At 63.2% G+C, this 20500-nt stretch overlaps 1 protein-coding gene across 2 annotated transcripts in view; it reads left to right on the top strand.

The window, feature by feature from the left end:
- MACROD1 (mono-ADP ribosylhydrolase 1) overlaps positions 1 to 19884 on the top strand; it is a 152816-nt gene extending 132932 nt beyond the window's left edge. The window contains exons 4-11 of one of the 2 annotated variants that reach the window (XM_043452610.1): positions 5223 to 5252; positions 17791 to 17907; positions 18587 to 18708; positions 18820 to 18850; positions 18970 to 19043; positions 19391 to 19472; positions 19564 to 19592; positions 19746 to 19884. In XM_043452610.1, coding sequence (XP_043308545.1) covers positions 5223 to 5252; positions 17791 to 17907; positions 18587 to 18708; positions 18820 to 18850; positions 18970 to 19043; positions 19391 to 19472; positions 19564 to 19568 — 461 coding nt within the window. In that variant the 3' untranslated portion in view covers positions 19569 to 19592; positions 19746 to 19884. The remainder of the gene's footprint in view (positions 1 to 5222; positions 5253 to 17790; positions 17908 to 18586; positions 18709 to 18819; positions 18851 to 18969; positions 19044 to 19390; positions 19473 to 19563; positions 19593 to 19745) is intronic. The other variant, XM_043452609.1, reaches the window with a different exon arrangement.
- Positions 19885 to 20500: the final 616 nt, after the last annotated feature.

The raw sequence follows: 20500 nt of genomic DNA, 5'->3' as shown, positions 1-20500 counted from the left end.
GGGGGTGGGGAGCGGGTGGGGAGGTAGACGCTTTTCTGGGAGGTCAGGATGCTGGAGGCGGTGATTCCTGGCCCATGGGAGGGCGGGGAGGGTGCAGCCGGAGACCAGCTCCAGACCCGGGGAGCTGGGTGCTCTCCTGGCTCTCAGGGAGGGTCTCCTCCAGGCAGAGGGAACAGCCTCTGCAAAGGTCCTGGGGCTGGAGGAAATGAGGAATGTTTGAGGACCTCGAGGATGGGTGAGAGACAGATGGCGAGGCGGAGCGGGGCGGAGAGGAGAAAGGTGAGGTGTCACGGGCCTGGGGTGTTGTATGGGAGCAGCCAGTTCTTTGTCCTGAGAGCAAAAGGGATCTTTACCCAGGAAGCTGGGGGACCTTTACCCAGGAGTCGTTCAGCTGCATGGTGAGCAGCTTCTTCTCCACGGCCCGGCTCGCTCATCTGTAAAATGGGTTAGTGATCGTATCCTCCACAGAGGGTCAGGATCAAATGAGCCCATGTGAGTACAGACTTTACCTGGCCCCGGGCCCAGGCCCTCTGCCACTGGGGGCTCTTCCGCTATAAAAATATTGAAAGTTGATTGTATGACTTTGTTGGCATAAAGACAATTTTATTAACATTTGATAGTATATATTTCCTATGTATGTAACGTTACGTATAACATTATCTTCAACCTAAAAGTTCACTGTTTCCTTCTGACTCGTCTCTTCTGGCTGCACGGGGTCTTCATTCTGGCATGCTGCTCTTGTTGCTCTAGAGGCAGTGGGCTCAGTAGTTGCGGAGCTCAGGCTTAGTCCAAGCTCATGGGATCTCACTTCCCCGACAAACCCGGGATCCCTGCATTGGGAGCTCAGAGTCTTATCCACTGGCCCCCCAGGGAACTCCCTTTTCTTCTGATTTTAAGGGCAATTACCTTTTCAGGGCCCCTAAGAGAATTGAGTCCCAGGCACATGCCTACTGCTCTTCTCCTGAGCCCTCAAAATGGGGGCTACTCTTCTCTGCGGAGGTGCTCCCTCTCAGGGCAGGAGGGGGTGGGGGGGTGGACAACCAGAAGAGGAAGAGGTATCCTTGGGCCCCTCCCCCTGCCCTCCCCCACCTTCCCCCTCCCCCCTGCCCTCTGCCTCCCCCTCCCCATCCTCCCCCCTTCCCCCTCCCCCTCCCCATCCTCCCCCACCCTCCCCCATCCCCCACCATTCCCCTTTCCCCATTCCCCCTTCCCACCTTCCCCCGCCCCCTCCCCACTTCCCCCTCCCCATTCCCCCCTCCCACCTTCCCCCTCCTCCCCCTCCCCCATCCCCCACCCCTCCCCCTTCCCACCTTCCCCCACCCCCATCTCTGTCCTGCTGCTGCCCTGGTTCCACCACATTCCGGCCTCTTTGATCCTCCCTGGGCCTGTGGAGAGCCAGGCAGAGCCCACCCGCCCCTTCCCCAGCACAGGCACCCTGCAGCTGCCCATCCGACCAGGGAGATGCCCAGACTCACCTCCCTGCGTGCCCTCCTTCCCTCCAAGATGTGCTGCTGCCGCCTCCCCCGTAAAGCACCCCCCCATCATCGTCCCTCACTGGGATGCTTACACACTCCTCCCCGCCCAACTTGGGCACCCTCGGTGGCCCCTGGCACACAGCTGGCACCCAATTAAAATGTTCTGTGCAGAGAGGGATCGGGGAGCGCGGAGTCCCCCGCAGTAACCGTGACCAAGCCCTTCGGGTCCGGCCCTCTGCGCCCTTTCACCGGGTGGCGGCCACATGCCAGCCCCTAAACTGGGCACAAACTGGGGAGCGGCTCTGCCCCCACACAGGACAGCAGGCCCGGGGAGTTGAGGGAGGGGCCGCCCCCCAGATGCCCCAGGCCTGAGGACGTGTGGGGTGGGCAGAGGGGGGTGGGGTTAGGGGACTGCTCGTTTCAGCAGCAGAGTAGGGGCAGGGAAGGGCAGCAGGCTGGAGCGAGCGAGGCCCCCCCAGCGCGCCCCGGCCTGGCGAGTGGCTGTCAGGGGACAGAGGATTCGGCAGTGACTGGGGTGGACCTCATTTCCACCCCAAGGTCACAGGCTCAGCGCTGAGGCTCGGAACCAGTTAACTGTGTCCAGCCGAGCATGGCTCCGGCACGTCTCCGGGCGGGGGCCGAGGCCGGGCTGGACCACCTCGCCCCGCAGGGGGGTGCCAACAAGCAGACTCAGATGGCAGGTGTTGGGCCAGGCACCTCACACACTCTGGCCTAGGAGCCTCTGCCCCCACACCCCCCAAATCCAGAAGAAACCTCAAGCCCCCCTCAAAGCTCAGGGCCAGGCCTGGGCCTCACTCACTCACTCAGCCACTCACAAGCTCAGTGACCCTGCTTAGCCGGGCAGGTTTCGGTCCTCTGGGCAGAGCTGGGCCCGAAACCCAGTGCTTGCCCACATCTAATTCGCCCACCACCCAGCTCAGCAAGAAGGCCCTTTCAGACAGAAGGGGTGTGCAGGGGTTAATAAAATGGGCGCTGACAACCAATCATCCTGGTTCAAGGCCCTTTCCCCCATTCAACCCATCAGGCCAAGAGCTTCAGTTTCCTCATCTGAAAAATGGGCTAATGACCAGTTGTGATTTAGAACCTCAAACCAAACTGAGGGGAGCATGGAGGCGGTGGTGCAGCAGAAAGGGGAGGCTCTGGAGACTCCAGGCCAGCGTCCAGGTGAGGCGGGCAGGGCCAGCCTTGGCTGGGCAGCAGGAAGGCCTGGAACCGCCCTGCTTTGGGTGGGAGGCTGGACAGCACACGCAGGGGGACCGCCTGTGGTATCTTTGGCACTGCTCCCCATTTCCCATGTTCCCCCCAAGCCTCCAGGTCGTCCCCCCAGCTCTGAGTGCCTTGGGCACCACTTGACCAGACATCCAGGCCCCTGGGGAGAGAGGGCAGGGGCAGGCTTTAGACCCCTGGGTTACTGCCCCTCCTCGAGTGCCCCCCACGGGACTGCGGGGCACAGAGGGCTGGGGGATGGAGACTCTGCAGAGCGGCCTCCTGGGGTGCCCACTGAACTGGGGCCCACGTCCTCCGTGTAGCTTGAGTCTGAGCCCCCAGTGCTGGGCCACGCCTGCACTCTCCCACCTGTGGCAGGTGATGCCACCTGGCTACCTGTGCCCCCTCCCGCCAGCTCCGCCTCTGCCCCAGGCCCACCTCCCTCCTCAGCCCCTGGGTGTCCCCAGCCTGGTGACCATCTGGCCCGTTCACCCCTGCCCCCTCGCTCAGTCAGGGCCACACGCAGTGGGATTTCTTCAGGGGCTCAGGGCAGGTGAGCGTTGGCATCTCCTTCCAAAGGGGCCTTCAGAAACGCAGGTCAGCGCCCCCTCCCCGCCCACCCCTTTGCGGCTCGCTGCCAATCCATTTGGCATCCAGCCCTTCACAAGCATAAGCCAGCTAGTTTGCGGCCAGTGTTAATTAAGAGAGAGAGGTGATGGGGGGAGGTGGGGAAGGGCCATGGAGGGCAGCTTCCGACAGCCGACAGGACTGCCCTGAGGGCTGAGGGGGCGGGGGGCTGGACCCGCGCCCACCTGAGATGCCCCGTCCTCCCCCCGGGCTCCGGGGCAGACCTGTCCAGACATCCAGCCCCTCGTCTCTGCAGCCAGCCTGCTGGGGTGGGGGCGGGTCAAGACTGCATCCGGGGGGCCTACTGTGCGCTCTGCCTGTAAGTGGAGGAGGAAGGCCCCGGTCCTGGCTGGGCGGGTGGGGGGACCCTCCCTCTGGACTTTGAGGTCCACCTGTTCTGTGGCTTTGACATCAGACAGACCCAGTTCCGATCCTGCTATTGTGCAGCTCGGCCTCTGGGCTTTGCTTTTTTTAATCTGTAAAATGGGAGCAATTGCACAGCCCCTGCGGCTTTGCTATGATAGTACATGGGGCCAGTCTGCCTGGCCAGGCGCCCTCGCTCCGTCACTGGCCACGTGCGCTCCTGGGGCAGAGCCCACAGCCCCAGCCTTGGTGAGCCCCTCCCCGCGGCCTGCACGTCCACCGGGATGTCCACCAGGGTCCATCTCTGGCTGCCTCGCCTGCCTGCTCTGCCCACCTGCACCCCCGCCCTTTCCCGGCGGCCCCCACCCCTGCTCTGGGAGCGCCCAGCCGCTCCTCGCCTCTCCATCTTAATTAGCTGCTTGTATTAATCTTGCAAGTAACGTGGCAACTTGCAGCCCTGGGTTTTTGGGCTGTGGAATTAATTATTCCCCAAGCGAAGAGCTGTCAGCTCTGGGAGACCAGCCACTCGGAGCCACCCAGCACCACTTAGCAGCCTCCACACAGGGGCCTGTGGCCTGGCCGGCCTGGAAATGGCCCCACTCCTGGCCCGAGCCCTGTTCCGTGAGTCCCCCTCCAGAGGGGCTGCAACAGGACCCTAGAAGGGAGGCCGGGAGGCCGGAGCAGTGTCAGAGCGAGGCCGGCCTGGGAGCCAGGACCCCGGGGGCAGGGGGCTGAGGCACAGCAGGTCCACGGCCCCCGCCGGCAGCACCTGGGCCTGGGACGCACCCGCCCCAACTCGCCTGGGTTCGTCCTGATGAGCCCTGAGCACGGTGCTTCACACCCAGGCAGCTCTATGGTCAGACGCCGGAGCCCTGGCTGGGAGGGGCGCGGACCTGTGCAGCCCTGACATTCCAGCCGAGAGCCTGCCAGCTTCACTCTGCTCCGTGGGGAGGCCGGAGCGGGCAGCCGGCCAGGCAGGGCGCGACGGACAGGGTGGCCGGCGGTCCAGCTCTGGTCAAGGGAGGGGGCCCGGGGGCTGGCGGAGCCAGGGAGAGCCCTGTTTCTTCCTGGACCTTCACGCCAAGCCTGTAAGGTGGCCTGTCCTCCCATTTTACATACAGGAAAACTGAGGCACGGTGGCTCAAGTCACCCATCTGTTCCATTTGGTTCCAGTCCCAGGGCCCTGGCCCCCCCTGCAATGAGCCGGGGTGGGGCCCGGACCTCACGGGCGGGCGCTGTGGTCCGCGAGGCTCCCGCCCTGGTTCACAGCTCTCACCCCACACGCTCATGCCCCAGGCAGCCCTTCCCCTGGCTGGGTCCCTGTGACCAGAGGTCTGTGTCCCCGCAGCCTGTGAGCCCCGCCCCTCTGCACCGCGCTGGCAGGCGAGCTCTGGGCACTGCTGGGGAAGGAAGGATGCGTGTGGCCGAGGGTCGCCTGCCACGCTAGCAGCCCCTGATTGCCCCTCCACACAGCCGCCTGCCCCCCCAGCCTCTCCCCACTGACGGCCTTTGTCTCTCTCTCTCTTGCAGCCAACAGCTCCCTGCTCGGAGGTGGCGGTGGTGAGTAGACCCTTCCTGCGGGCTGGGGTGCAGGGGCTGGGTGGGTGGGGGTCCACCTCTCTCCTCCTGGCCCCTCGCCCACCTTCCGAGCCCAGCTGGCGGCCGTGCCTTCCCAAGGCTTCCCCCTCGTCCCCACTGGGCACCCCTCCCATCTTCCCACTCCGCCCTTCTTTACTGCCCCCGACCCTGTCGGCCTCGCTTGGCCTCCCACATCTGGAGACCAAGCCGGACACCTGAACGTCAGGCCTGGCTCCTGCACGGCTGGGTGACTGGGGTAGGTCCCTGCCCCCGGAACAGAGGCCTCCTGGTCTGTAACCGGGGGGCTGGAAGGCCCCCTGAGGTTTCAGAGGGACGGGGCCTGGGTCGTGGGGGCATAGCACCACAGGTGTAATGGGAAAACCCCAGCCCTGCCCCCTGATGCCCACAGGTCCTGGGCAAGTTTGCCCACCTGTGAGGGTGAAATGAGCGTCTCCACTCTGCCCTGCAGCTTTGCAGAGCGGCTCTGCGTCAGGACATGGTCTCGTCAAGTCAGGGAGAGCTCCAGCATCTGTAAAGCCCGCGAGGAGGCGGGTGTGCTCACTGTTCTAAGGCCCACCATGACATAGCAGGGCTAGGTGGGCAGGGCGTCGAGGTCAGAGCGGGCCCGGCCTCCCGGGACGCAGGCCCAGGTCAACTGGTGCTGGCGGGGAGGGCCGGGGGGACAGTCCCTGCGCCCCCAACGCCTGGCCAGCCAGCCCAGGCCGGCCATGCCAGCCCCTCGCCCCCAGCCCCGGGGCCCCTCGCGGGCTGGCCTGCCCGCTGTCTCTGCCGGCGGCCCAATGATTGGTGAGCCAGGGGCCAGGGGTTAATGCGCCGTCGGATAAATCCCAGGGGCTGTGTTTACGGCGGCGGTGGCGGGGCCCAGGCCAGGTTTTAAAAGGGGGAAAAAATAAAAGGGGCATAGAAGGTCAGGAATAAATAAGAGCAGCGTTAAGAGCTGTCGGTGACCAGCCAGGATGCAGGATGGGGACGCGGGGCGGGGGGGGTCTGTTTGTGGTTGGAGATGTTTTCCCTCCCTCCCCCGCTTCTCCTCCAGCCGTCCCTCAGGAGGTCACCACTACCCTGGAGGCCTCACAGGATGAGGGGCTTCACCTGACAGGGTGCCCTGTGGGCAGCAGGCTCAATGAGGTGCCCCTGTCCAGGCGTGGGGACCAGGGAGGCTCCCAGAGGACAGGGTGGGGACCCGGGGAATGGGTAGCAGTGAAGAGCAGTGGGAAGGGTGTGTTGGGCCGGGGGAACAGCACAGGCAAAGCCTGGAGTGAGGGGGACTCTGAAGATGGGAATGGTTAGAGCCCAGACAAGGGGAGGGGAACCGGGAGAGGATGCAGGGGCCTCAGAGACCGTGTGAGGAGCTGGAGTTTTAGCCGTTCAGTTAGGAGGACCAGCTTCCCAGGTGGAACCTGCCTGCCAATGCAGGAGACATAAGAGAAGCAGGTTCGATCCCTGGGTCGGGAAGATCCCCTGGAGGAGAGCATGCCAATCCACTCCAGTATTCTTGCCTGGAGAATCCCATGGACAGAGGAGCCTGGTGGGCTACAGTCCACAGGATCACAAAGAGTTGGACACAACTGCAGCGACTTAGCACACACACATGTAGGAAGACAAAGGATTACAGAAGCTGTGGGACTCGTAACCTAAATGAGGTCATCAGCCCTCTTCTGCTAAAAACTCTTCTGGGGCTCTCGCCTCACTTCCTTCCACGGCCCACAAAGTCTCCAGCCACCGATCAGACTCCCCGCCACACTGCCTGGCCCTCCCAACTCCCTGCCAGCCACACCACCTCCCTGCAGTTCCTGGAACACAGCCGGCCCACGTGTGCCACAGGGCCTTTGCACTGGCTCTTGCCTCTGCCCCAAATGCTCTTCTGCAGACAGTCACGGCCATTCCCTTCACCTCCTATGAGTGTTTACTCACAGGCTTTCTAGTGAGGCCCACTCTGACCTTGGAATTGCAGCTGTTGCCCTTACCCCTGCCCCAGCCGACATTCCCTGGGCCACTCTAGTCTTTATTTTCCTCCGACCGCCTCTCTCCTAAAGTGACGTATCACTTACGCGTCTGTTCCGTTCATCGTTTGCTGTCTGTCTCCCCACTGAGGACAGTAGCTGCAAGAGGCTTGCTCACACTTACCAGTGGTCTGGCGCGTACAGTCAGTGCTCAATGAATGGCTGATGAGTGAACAAATGAACTGTAGATAGTTGGGGATGGCCTTACGGGTCATGCAAAGGACTTGCTGACGAGGACAGTGGGAGCCACTGAGGTTTCCTGCAGAGCAGGGAGAGTGGCTCATAGGTGGCCTGGGGACCTCGCTCTGGGAGGTCAGAGGGCAGCTGCTCTGGCCAGACTGAGCGGCGAGGCCCGGTGGGGACCCCCACGCTCACTGTCCTGCAGCACTGGGGGCGAGGGGAGTCTGGAGCCGGCCTCAGCACAGCCTGACTGACGCAGAGATGGATGGGGTGGGCCAGGACCCAGGAGGAAGTGGGCCCGGAGTCCAGCCTTTTAACGCCGGCCGAGATTTATGGAGCCGCCGCCAGTGCGCGCTGGGCTGTCACTCTGCTAATGTGATTGGAACAAGGCGGAGGTGGCGGGGAGGGGACTGGGGGTGGGGGGAGGCGGGGCGGGGGCTGGGGGGGCCTGGCGCCTGCCTGGGGCGGAAATGGAAATGGGCCCCGGACCCCCAGGACGTCCTCTGAGCTCACATCTGCCACCTGTGCCCTCCCTTGCCCCTGGTCCGTCCATCCAGCCTTAACCCCCAACCTGCCAGGAGGGGGGGCACAGGCAGAGGCAGCCTGGGCCTGGGGGGCCCCCATCTGACTGCCCGGACCCTGGTCCCCCCGGGGTCCTCTTCTCCCGAGTCCAGCCCTGCAGGGGTTCAGGCCACTCCGCACCCTCCCGTCCCCACCCCTTTACCTATCCACCCACCACCCATGCATTTAACAAGCACTGGGCCCCCCAGCCCCCGCCCCCAGCCCCCCTTGCTGACCTCCCCTTGCGCATGTTCCCGGAGCGTGGCTCCCCTTTCAACATACGGGTGTTTGTTTGTTATTCCTTTCCCCCCAGGAAAACATACTCTCCCCAGGAAATAGAGTTCAGGGGATTCCAGGCCCCTAGACCAGCCTTTCTGGGGTGGCTAGTTGCGCCCCTGTGTGTGGGTGCCGCCTAGGAACTGGGGACCAGTAGCCCCGCCCCGGGGTTCCCATCCAGTCCTGCTGAGGGAGGGCAGCCATCAGCTCAGAAAGGGGCTCCTAAAGGGGGGCAGGGCCAGCCTGCAGGGCTTTGGTGCAACGAACCCACAGCGTTTACAGCAAGCATGTTGGGGAGGGTGTCGGCTGACACCCCAAACCTCAGTGGGAGCCCCCAGGGGCTGCTCGATCCCAGAGGACTTAACCCCAAGGGTCCAGGGCCCCTGGGCCTGCCTCACTCTGGGGTCGGACCCCCACCAGGCCCCGAGGCCAAGGTCAGTGGTTCTGACAACACAGCGAAGGGTCCCTACTCCCCATAGCCTCCCAGCGCTGTTTCTGAGAGTGGGGGGGCAGGGGAGGACACCGGTGTCAGATCCTCGGACTCAGGACTTGACTCTGCCCTCAAAGAGACCCGCTTTGGTAGAAGTCTTCCAACAGAAAGGGCATTTGACTTGGGCCCCGAAGGCTGTATAGGAGTTTGTCAGGTACAGAGGGATGGAGAGGCCCACCAGGTAGACGGCCCAGCGTCTGCAGTGGGGACCGCCTGGCCCACTCCTGCTCCTGCCTCCTTCCTGGACAGCCTTTTACTGGCTCGATAAAAAAATTTTTTTTTGAAAAAACACTCTGCTATTGTATGATTGTATGGTAAGAAGGGAGGCGGGCCCTAAATCAGGATGGGAATCGACAGGGCCCTGACGCGTGTCTCTCCTGTTTATTAGGACTGAAATGTTTACTTGGCGATAAGGAGCCGGCTTTCTCGTGGAGATTTGTGCGCTCTTTTTCAATTACCCCTCGTCTTTCTCTGCCACTTTCGCACTAAAGGGATAATAAATGTATCGGAGCGTTTCAATTATTCATCTAAATCATGACTGCGCCTGCCACGGCCAAGCTTTAGTGACAGATTAATTCAGAGCCGCCTTCCTCCGCTTGCAGCGCCATCTCTGTGTCCGCCTGGCCAGGGCCTTGAGGGCCGGCCCGAGGATGAGCGCAGGGCAGGTTGGAGCTTCATCCACACACACAGCCCCTGCCAAGGGCCCCTCTTCCAGAGGTCAGCCAGCCCCCCTACACCGGCAGGCCTGTGAGGGTACAGCCACCCTGCCCTCCCTCCCGTCAGCTCTGCTCAGCCCTGCTCCCCAGGCCCACCCCGCAAGTCCGTGTGTGTGTCCCTTACACTGCAGGGTCCCAGGCACCTCACACCAGGGGGAAGCCAGGGTGGCCCGGCTCCTGGCATAGCCCTCTCCAGGCACAGGGCCTTTGCACATGCTATTCCCAGGCCCAAGGGCTCCTCTGCCCTCCCACCACACCTTCCCGCCTAGTTATCTCCATGTCAGGGCAGCCCCTCCAACCAGCAGTTCCCCCAACACACACACACAAACACACACACACTCACTCACTCACTGCTGTTTCTCTGTTCACCGAGGGGCCTGCAGCTCTGGGACACGGCAGACCCTGTCCCTCTTGGAAATCAGACTTGCATTTGTGTGATTAAATATCAACTGCCCCCCATCAGACCCCCCCCCAACTCAGGGGTAAGCACAAACGTCTGTCTCTCCGCCTCCCGGCAAAAAGCAGGTGCCCATTGCAGACCTGCTGGTGGACCGGCGTGCCCGGGGGCATGTGCCCTCAGCCCAGCTGTCATGGCCCAGGGTGGAACCCACCACCGGGGCCCACCCTCTCCTCTCCACGTAGGCACCCACGACTCCGGGAGGGGGGGCACCCGCTACCCTCTCACTGTCCCTGAGTCCCCCTCGGTCCCCCTCGGTCCCCCTCGGCCTGCCTCTTGCCATCTCACTCTAGTTTCCTCTCCATCTCTCTGCCCTGGCACATGCCATCTCCTGCTCTCGCCTGCTCACTCGCTCGCCCTCCTTTGTGGATGGGCAGGCCCGGGAGGATTAACGAGGCCTCTCAGGATTCCGGCCTCGGCTTCTGCCTGGCTTCGCTTGCCACCCCGCGCACGCCGGGCCCGGCCCTATCTCCCATCGCCCTGTGCTGCTAATCCGTGATTGCTCCCTGCTCTGCTCCGACTGGCTGGGGCCTGGCACAGCAGGCAGACCCTCTCCAGACCAGGCTGGGCGGGGCCTGACCAGCCCATTGTTTCTTTTTTCATAATTATTTATTTACTTAGCTGCACCGGGTCTTAGTCGCGGCACACGGGATCTTCCATTTTTTGTTATAGCATGTGGGGCATCTAGTTCCCTGACCAGGGATTGAACCCGGGCCTGCTGCATTGGGAGCTCGGAGTCTTAGCCATTGGACCACCGCGCAAGTCCCAGCCAAGCTTCAGCATGTCTCTGTGCCAGGCCGGGGCCAATGGGTGGACTCAACAGGTGCGATTGGAAGTTATCTAGGGCAGGGGACTGTGCTGGGCGCAGAGAGGGGAAGGGCAGTCCTGGCTGAGGGCGCAGCAGAGGCCATCTCGACCACGCCACTCCCTTGCTGGAACCTTCCCACTGCAGTGGCTCCTGGGGGTACAGCTCACCCCTCCCACCTCTCTCCCTGTCACCCTGCTGAGCCCTGTGCCTGGACTTCTCCTCCCCCGGCCTCCCCCCAAAGCCTATCACCCAGGGTTCTGCTCAGATGCCACCTCCTTGGAGGCACCTTCCCAACCTGAAACCAACCTGAAACCCACGCCTGCCCGGCTCCCTTGCCCCTCCGACTCTGGAGTCATTCCTTCAGCTGTTTCATCGGGGTAAAACAGCTAGTAGAGCTTTGCCTCCTTTGCACCGGGCGTGGAGGGCCCACCTCCCCCTGTCGAATGCACCGGAGGTAGGGGGGGACAGCATGCAAAAGGCGGGTGTCATCGAAGGTGGAGGCTGGAGGGAGCCCCAGCCCTGCTCAACATTGATGATTTTATTTCACGGGCTTGTGGGAGCCACGGGAGGTTTCGTGAGCAGGAGGGGGACACGGTCTCCCCAGTACAGGCCCCAGTGGAGCAGCAGGACTGAGGTGCTATCAGCGCCCCCTGCCTGGATGCTGGGCCTGGCCGAGCTCTCCCCACAGGCTCTCGCGTACCCATCACAGCACCCTGGACACGCGTACCCTTAGCATCTCCGTTTTGCAGATGAGGAAACTGAGGCACCAAGTCCCTTGAGCTGAACCGCATTCCCCACCCCCATCCCTTGGCCCACCCTCCCTGGGGGGGCAGAGAGAATGGTGGGGCCCATGCCCTGCCCCCCCCTCGTGGGCAAGATGCTGCCAAGCCCCTGCCTGCAGCTGCCACGGGGATTTTTAATAACGGGAGTGATTTTTGCATGATGAATGAGGCGCTGCCGTTGTGTACATAATGAAGCCCTAATGTTTTCAAATCCCCATTTAAGGAGCTGATCTCACCCCGTAATGAATTTCAGATCACATCGCCGAGCTGTCGTCCATCCGTCTTCTCCCGGGGGTACCCGCCCACCTTGGCATCTCGAGGGTGGGGCCTGGTGAGGGTGGGCTCTGCTTCCCCCCATAGTGGGCTGAACCCAAGTCCAGCACCGAGCCGGGGCTGGGATGTGTCTGTTGACTGAATGAGTGACCGGTAGTGTGTGGGCAGAAGCCGAGGCAGTTTTGGCAACGGGGGATCACGTGGGGTCCAGGCTCCCAAGTCTCAGCCTGGGAGGAAAACAGAGGCCAGAGAGGAAGAGAGTAGGGAGGGCTGGAGAGAAGGGGGCCCGAGGCTGCAGGCTGAGTCACTTGGCCAGACCTTATGGCTGGGCCATCGTGCTGCAGGTCAGGGGCCTGGGGGTGCAGCAACTCAGGCTTCTGGCTCCTTTCAGCCCAGGCGGTGGGCGTCCGTGCAGGGGGCTGGGCTGGACTACACCTGCCTGGTCAGAGTGGGCGGGCTCTCCAAGGTGAGCCGTCTAAGTGGGAAGTGGTGGAGAGGGCCCACCCGCAGGTGCCTTCTGGGGCTTGAGAGGCACCCCCCTCCCCGGGCCCCTGGGCATCAAGCTCCGCAGCCCTCCCTGCCGGCTTTCTGGGTGACATCTCCACTGGCAGTGTGTCCTGTTCCTTGGGCGAAGGGGCCCCCAGAGCATTTGGGACAGAGGCGTCTTTTGCCTACGGAGTCCGTGGCTGTGCCTCGGTCTCCCCGTCTGTAAAATGGGACGACACGTGATAACACGCAGGGCACGTTGGTACCATCACGCACCGAACCCTCAGGCCAGACGCAGTGAGAGGTGCTGTAACTGACCTTGTACAGGTGAAGCTGAGGCGCAGAGGTGAAGGGACCAGCGGAGGGGTGGGAGAGCTGGGGGAGGCAGCCTTGGGTCTGCTCCTGAGCCACACAGCCCCAGTGAGCTCATCTCAGAGGCTCTGACACTCGGCACCTGGGAGGGCACTGCCCGGACCCCGTCCTCCGCCTCCCCTGCCCTGGGGGCCCACAGGAGCCCCGGGCAGGGCAGGGCAGGGCGGAGGGCTGCCCGGACAAGACCTCACCACCCACAACTGCTGAGAGCTCTGCCCCCGTGAGCCTTCGTCCCTGCTGGGGAGAGGTGGGGGCCAGGGCAGCGCTCAGAGCATCTGCTACGCTGTAACTGAGACCTCGGAAGCGTCACTAAATCATCCTGGCCCTGAGTCTCCCCTCCTCTGGCCACCTCAACACAAACCTCAGACCTCCCCCCAAGTTTTCTGAGGCTCAGAGAGGTTAAGTGACTAGCCCAAAGCTACCAGCACACTTGTGGGCAAGATTTCTGGGAAGAGAAATGCCAGAAAGAGGCGAGCAGGGGGCCAGACTCACAGGACGTGGAGGGGGATGGAGAAGAAGGGGGAGATGGAGGGGCAGGCCCAGGGCTGGCCAGGGTCCCCTGCCCTCTGTTAGGGCACAGCTGCCCTCCTCTCCCCCAGGCCACAGCTCTCCTTGTGTTCCTGTAAATAATTAATTAGCCCCTGCCTGCTTGTTTGTTTAGCATGAGGAATGCTCCCCCACTGAGATGCATTTATTGCTGAATAAATTTAAATATCTAATCTTCCCTTCATGAATATTACAGCACCCTAAATAGCGGCCAACATATCCTAAGCGCCTTGGCAAATGGCCCCCACGGGAGCCTGCCTGCTTCGCCGCCGCTGGCTCCACGGAGGCCGGGCTCCAGCCCCTGCTCTCTTTGGACGCCCTTCCAGCCCCAGCCTTACCAAGAAGGCGCTGAGTCTGAGCTGACCCTCCCGAAGGCTGAGAACAGGGCTGTGGAGGCCGCACTGATGGCAGGAGGCTGGGGTGGGCTTCCAGGCAGGGGCGGCAGGGCTTCTCCAGGGGACGTACCTGGACCCGGGCGGAGAGTCAGGGCTGGAACAGAGAAGGGACCGACAGGGCCCCCAGAGAGCCATCTGAGGAGATGGGGAAGGAAGCAGAAGAGATCAGGGAGGCAGGAGGATGGGGAGAGCCCGTCTCCAAGGCCGCCCTGCTGGACTGGATGCAGACAGTCAGCGGTCAGCCTGTGGGTGCAGCTGAACGGTCTGCACGGGGAGAGCCCCAGACCGCTCAGCAACCAGAGGTCCCCCGAGCAGCCCCTTTGTTGGGAGGGGGATGGGGAGAGGTAGGGAGGGGCCAGGAGCCAGGCTGCAGGGGGCTGGCAGAGGAGACAGCAGCCGCAGACAGGGCACCTTCCTGAAGTGTTTGAGTGAGGAGGGTGAGCGCGGAAGGGCGGCCCCAGGGTGGGAACAGTGAGGACAGGTCCTGTCGTGGTTCTCGAGGAAGTGGAGCCGTCCAGCTGTGTGACCTTAGGCAAGTCTCTCACCGTCTTTGCCTCAATTTCTCCTTTGCTAAAGCAAGAAAAGTGATAGCACAGCCAGGCTGTGAGGATCAAATATGACGGTGGATGTATACGGCTCAGCGCCTTGCTCACTAAGAGGCTGAAATTAAGGAGCCGTATCTGGGAGCTGGGGCTTCCCTGGCAGCTCCATGGTAAAGAGTCCGCCTGTCAATGCAGGAGATGCAGCTCCGATCCCTGCGTGGGGAAGATCCCCTGGAGGAGGAGATGGCAACCCGCTCCAGTCTTGCCTGGAAATTCCCATGGACAGAGGAGCCTGGTGGGCCATAGTCCATGGGGTCACGAAAGAGTCAGACACGACATAGTGACTAAGGAACAACAGCAATAAAAATCTGAGAGCTTAACCTGGAGGAGCGAGGAGGCAGCTGCGGAGGGAGGCAGCGCGGGCCTCGGGGCCATCTTCTGCCAGGGAAGGGGCTCCGCCTGGACTAGTGGAGAGGCATGAGGAAGGCCCTTTCGCCCACATGGGCTCAGTCCCCCAGCAGAGACCCCAGGTTTTCTGCTGTCTTGAAGTGGGGCGGGGTCAAGTAGGACATTTGGGGGAATGTGGCCATGGGCACCAGGAAGGGTTCTGAGGGTCAGCTGGTATGAACTGGGGACACCCCCGTACCAGGCAGGCCGGAGGCCCAGCTGCCCCTCTGTCCTAGTAACAGGCAACGATAGTCAGGTGGGGAGTGGGGAGGAAGGGATGGGACCCCTGGAAACCTCCTGCTTCCCGTCTCCAGGGCTCAGCTTAGCCCAACCTAAGAGCCGGGGCAGGGCCTGGGGGTCGGAGCCAGGGGAGGTGCGGGTCATGGTGGGAGGCGTGGGAAGGGGCAGTCCTTTGGCCTGTAGCTAAGGCCAGTGGGGCTGGGGGCCTCCTCAGAGACAGGAGAGCCACAGGCCTGCCCTTGGTTGGGGAAGGGGGACAGGAGGGGGCCAGGCTGGCTCTGGCTTGGGGGGAGGGTGGGCAAGGGGGGAGCCTCGAACCTGTCCCTCATCTCTACTTTGGGCGGACGGCTCCCGGGCGCTGTCACAGGAGTCACATGGCCCCGGCCCTGTTCTGGATGCTGCGGGGGGTGGGGGGACTCCAGTCCAAGGGCTCTGCCGGCGCCAGTTCCTCCCGCCTCCTCCCACCTCATGCCCCCAGGTCAGCCCCAAAGGCCTGGCTGCAGGCCTGTCCACTTCTGCAGGAAACATTAAGTCCCTGAAACAGATCTCGCTGAGCTCCACTTCCGCACGGCCCCCCACTGCGGGCCAAGGTCGCCAGCAGGGTGGCCAGCACTGGGAGATGGCAGGCGACCTGGTGCCAAGTGGATGAGACCACTGGGGCAGGGCCGGGAGGTCCCCAGGAGAGCTGGCGCAGGCAGGCCCCTGTGCTCACCCCACATGCCCTGGATGCCACCTCCCACCACACTCCTGGGTGTACACAGGTCGGGTACAGGCCCATACAGTCTCAGTGTCCAAGCAGTAGCCAACACTCGGGTCGCCTTCACTCATGCCAGGCACTGGCTTAAGCACATTACAGGAATTAATTTAATCCTTCCAATATTCCTATGAGGTGAGTACTCATATTATCCCATTTTACAGATGGGGCAGTTGAGGTCCAGAGAGGTTAAGTGCCCTGGATCACACATCGGTGACTGGCAGAGCTGGTATTTGAACCCAGGTTGCCCAGCTCCACGGCCCCTGCTTTTGCACATGGCGCTGGGTGGTTCTGTGGTACCCCCCACCCAGAATAGACACACCGCAAGTAGACGACCTACACCCACTGTGCCACACCACCCACTCTCCGCCCCTCCCATTGGCTGCGGCTGCCCTCAGCCCTGCACATGAGAGGGGGTGGCAGGGGACCCACTGACAGATTCCCTCCTGGGGATCCCCCAGTTCTTCTACCCCTCACCCTCACCCCACTCCTGGGATGCTCGGGAGATCACCTGGTGCCACCTCCGGGTGAAATCTCAGAACTAGGTTTAATCGGGCTCACAGGCACGAAAGGAAACAGAAGCAAAGGGGCCGGTCCAGCGGCGGCCCTGGTCCTGAGCTCAGATTCTGAGGGTGGGGCTGTGATGGAGGAATGAGGCCCTCAGTCTGAGGTCTGTGAAATGGGGAAACGGTAGTATTTCTGCTGCAGGGCATTGAGCTCAGTGTCCAAGAAGCCCCTGGCACAGGCCTAGGTGCAGTAGGAGCTGGGGCCCTGCCGGAGGTGGGTGATAATCTCCCGGGGGATGGGGGGGGGCGGAGTGGTCACTGCCCCAATCTTTCTGATGTGGCAGAGGACTTTCTGGGAAAGGGGAAAGGGCTTGCCAAGGTGCCGCAGTCAATGAGGGGCGAGTTTGGATTTGACTCTTCTCGAGGCTGACCCCGCCTTTCCCTCGGAGCCGCAGCAGCCTGGGGAGGTCAAGGAGAAGAAGCGTCTCTTCCATCCACACCTCCCGCCGCGCCCAGGACGACTTGTTTATCTCGGTCCGGGTCCCCAGGGTCGCTGGTGAGGCCCTAGAGCCGCCCTCGGATAAACAAGCCCAGGCCCGGCCCCAATTAAGCCGGATGCACTAACGAGGCGGCTCGTTAACGAGTTTGGGTGCGCGCCCGGAGACACCTGCGCGCCCCGGACCACCCTCCCGCGTGGCGCAGGAAGGAGGTGGAATACCTAGCTCAAGGCCCCCATCGGATCGGCCTTTTGTATCTAGGTGGCCTCAGTGTCCGCGTCTGTAAAGTGGGTCTTAAGAGTCTGTAAATGGCAACCCACAGCAGTAGTCTTCCCTGGTAGCTCAGTTGGTAAAGAATCCACCTGCAACGCAGGAGACCCCAGTTGGATTCCTGGGTCGGGAAGATTCCCCTGGAGAAGGGAAAGGATACCCACTCCCGTGTTCTGGCCTGGAGAATTCCATGGACTGCATAGTCCATGGGGTCGCAAAGAGTCAGACACGACTGAGCGACTTTCACTTTCACTTTCCAGTATTCTTGCCTGGAGAATCCCATGGACAGAGGAGCCTGGCGGGCTATACAGTCCATGGGGTCGCAAGTCAGACATGACTTAGCGACTAAACCACCACCAAGAGTTTGTAAAGCGGGTCCGAGAGGGCCTCGCCTTGGGAGGTCGGCGTTCGGATCCCAGGCTCCGCCCGCGAAGGTGGCGACTGGCAGCGGGCCCCGCGGCCGGGAGGGCGGATTTTCCCCCTTGTCCGGCTCGGGCTGCGGATCCTGTCGCTCGGACCCGCCTCCAAGTCCCGGCGCCGCCTCTGCTCGTGGAGACCTCAGCCTCGCCTGCGCCCCTGCCGCGCGCCCAGGAAAGAGCAGGGCGGACGGGGCGCGCCCCCTGCCGGCGGGTCTGCGCCGGCTCCCGCCGCGGCCCTCTCTGGCCCCCGCCTACGCCTCGGTTTCCCGAGCTGTGAAAAAAGTGTGGGACCGGGGGTGCGGGAAGAGGGTGGAGGTGTGAGGGAGCGTCTGGAGGCCGCGGGAGAAAGGCTCGGGGCCGGGTGAGTCCCGGCACAGCCCAGGGATTGGAGTCTTCTCTCCTTGGGCCTCGGCCTTCTCTGTAAAACGGGCTCAGCGGGTGGCGGGGAGCCCCACAACTCACTGCCCGGTTCCCTGCAGTGGACGGCTGCATCCACCGGGCCGCCGGACCCCTGCTCACCGACGAGTGCCGGACCTTGCAGAGCTGCGAGACCGGCAAGGCCAAGATCACCTGCGGATATCGGCTGCCGGCCAAGTGTGAGTCCCGGACACCCCCACCCCGCGGGGCGCAGACAGGGCGCCTTGCGTAATTAGTGTAACTCGGGAATAAGGGTGTACCCCGACAGAATTGCTGGAGGCCTCCTCCGGGGGCACTTAAGTGCCAGGACCTGGCTCCTCCTCGCAGATCCCAGGAAGCAGGTGTGTGGAGGGCATGCGCAAAGGCTGGGAGCGGCAAGGACGAAGTGAGGGGAAGAGCTAAACAACGTCCATTGTTTCAGCCCGGTCCAGACAGATGTGGGGAGGGGGCCTGCGTGGGCTGGCCTGTCTGTGCAGGTGTGAATTATATGTGTGGGGTCCCTATCCGGGGAAGATCAGAACTGGGGGAGGAAGGTGCTTGTTTCCTGTCCCCTCCAGGGCCCAGGGGTTTCCCTGGTGGCTCAGCTGGTAAAGAATGCACCGGCAATGCGGGAGATCTGCGTTCGATCCCTGGGTTGGGAAGATCCCCTGGAGAAGGAAATGGCAACCCACCCCAGTCTTCTTTTGTGGAGAATCCCATGCACAGAGGAGCCTGGCGGGTTACAATCCATGGGGTCACAGAGTTGGACGCGACTTAGCGACTAAACCACCACCACCACAACCAGGGCGCAGGCTGGCAGGAGGGAAAGCCGAAGAGCGCCGGGAGCTCCGGCCGGTCTGACCTCACCCCCTCCCACAGATGTCATCCACACGGTGGGACCCATCGCCCACGGAGAGCCGAGCGCCAGCCAGGCTGCTGAACTCCGCAGCTGCTACCTGAGCAGCCTCGACCTGCTGCTGGAGCACCGGCTCCGCTCGGCGGTGAGGGGCGGCGGGGCGGGGCGGGGCGGGGCGGGGCGGGGCGCGGGCTGGCGGGAGGCGGAGCGAAGAGTGACGCTGTCTCCAATCCCTTCTTACTACCCGTCACCCTAGGCGTTCCCCTGCATCTCCACTGGAGTGTTCGGTGAGTGGGCTCTAGAAGAGGAAGGGTGCAGATGGGCGGGACGCCGGGAGGGGCCGGAGTGGGCGGGGCGGCGAGGGGCGGAGCTCGGGACTCACTGGGGCCCACGGTCCCGTCCGCAGGCTACCCCAACGAGGCGGCGGCCGAGGTAGTGCTGACCGCTTTGCGCGAGTGGCTGGAGCAGCACAAGGACAAGGTGAGGCCTGGGTCCAGCCGAAGGGCGCGGAGGAAGTGGGCGGCGGGGCGCATGTGGCCAACCCCACCCACCATCGCCAAGGTGTGCAGAGCGCCGGGCTCTCGCTCTCTCCGTCCTTTTATACGGGGCGTTTTCCTCCCCTGCGGCCAGGGCACAGGGAGGTTCGAGAAAGGGATAGCGGGGCGCACACCGCGCCACGAGCCCCTTCTGTAGCCCGAGCTCTAAACCCAGGTTGAAGAGCGCCCCAAGGACAGGGCAGGGGAAACCCCACAGGGAGAGGGTGGTGGTGAGACCCAGCAGCCGGGGAGCCGGCCGCGTCTGCCCAGCCTGAACAGGCCCTGATGCAGGTGGACCGGCTCATCATCTGCGTGTTCCTGGAGAAGGACGAGAACATCTACCGAGAACGCCTCCCCCACTACTTCCCGGTTGGTAGGTGCCCCCTGCCCCCCAGCGCGCCCCCACCAGCCCCTGTCCCGCACCGTCCACCCAGGACAGGCTCTCACTGTCCTCTGCCTTCCAGCGTGATGCTGCCCACCCTGACCAGGACTGGTAAGCAGGGCCTGGCCCTCCGTGTGGCTGCCCACTAACCTCATGCCCACTAACACCCGTTCACCCCCACGCAGGGAAGGAAGCCAGGGAGGCAGCCTGGGAGGCCGGGGCAGCCCATGGGCCACTGCTCTGACCTCTCGTCTTTGCCTGCAGACTCCCCTGGGCCTGCTGGACCACGCTCCCAGCTCTAAGAAGTCTCTGAAGCCTGCAGTGGGGCCTGGCGGGGCCACGCTATTCTTTCCCTACACCTCCAGCCCCGTCAGGAGCCTAATAAAAGACCACTACTGCTGCAGCTCCGACTGTCCCAGCTCTGCCAGGGGGGAGGGAGGGCGCCCAGGTGTGGCAGCTGCTGTGGCATCGAGGGGCTGCCGAGAGCTCTCGGTGAGCCAGGCCGGGGAGGCACGAGGTTGACAGCAGAGCTGGCAGCAGCACGTCACATTTATTGAGGGCCTGCCCCCAAGAAGCTCACAGCCTGGGGGCAGAGACCCCACATGTGCCGGGAAGCGGGCAGGTGAGAGACGAGGTGAAGGCAGAAAGGAAGGCAATGCAGACACCGTGGCCCAAGCAATGGGGGTGCAAAGCAGGCACAGGCAGGGGGCCGAGGGGAGCAGAGCAGGGAGGACGGCGGCCTGGAGAGCCCTGCTCGACCTGAGGCTAGGCCTGGGGACGGGGGACCAAGCACAGGCTGGAGGACTGCCCCTCCCCCACCTGACTGGCACCACCTGGGGTGCCCCAGCGCCTCCCCCTTCCCTGAGCCAGGCTGCAGCATCATGCGGTCCCTCTCCACCCAGGACTCCACCACGCAGAGCCCTGATGGAGGGCAGGTGGCCGGGACTCCAGCCAGGACAGCAGGGTGGGGGCAGGGCCCAGGAGGGAGCAGCTAGAAGCTTCGGTGCTCCTGGGTTCCC

This window comes from Cervus canadensis, chromosome 29 (genome assembly GCF_019320065.1).
Source record: "Cervus canadensis isolate Bull #8, Minnesota chromosome 29, ASM1932006v1, whole genome shotgun sequence".
Lineage (NCBI taxonomy): Eukaryota > Metazoa > Chordata > Mammalia > Artiodactyla > Cervidae > Cervus > Cervus canadensis.
The sequence above is the reverse complement of the archived record's forward strand: the minus strand, read 5'-3'. Positions and strand labels throughout refer to the sequence as shown.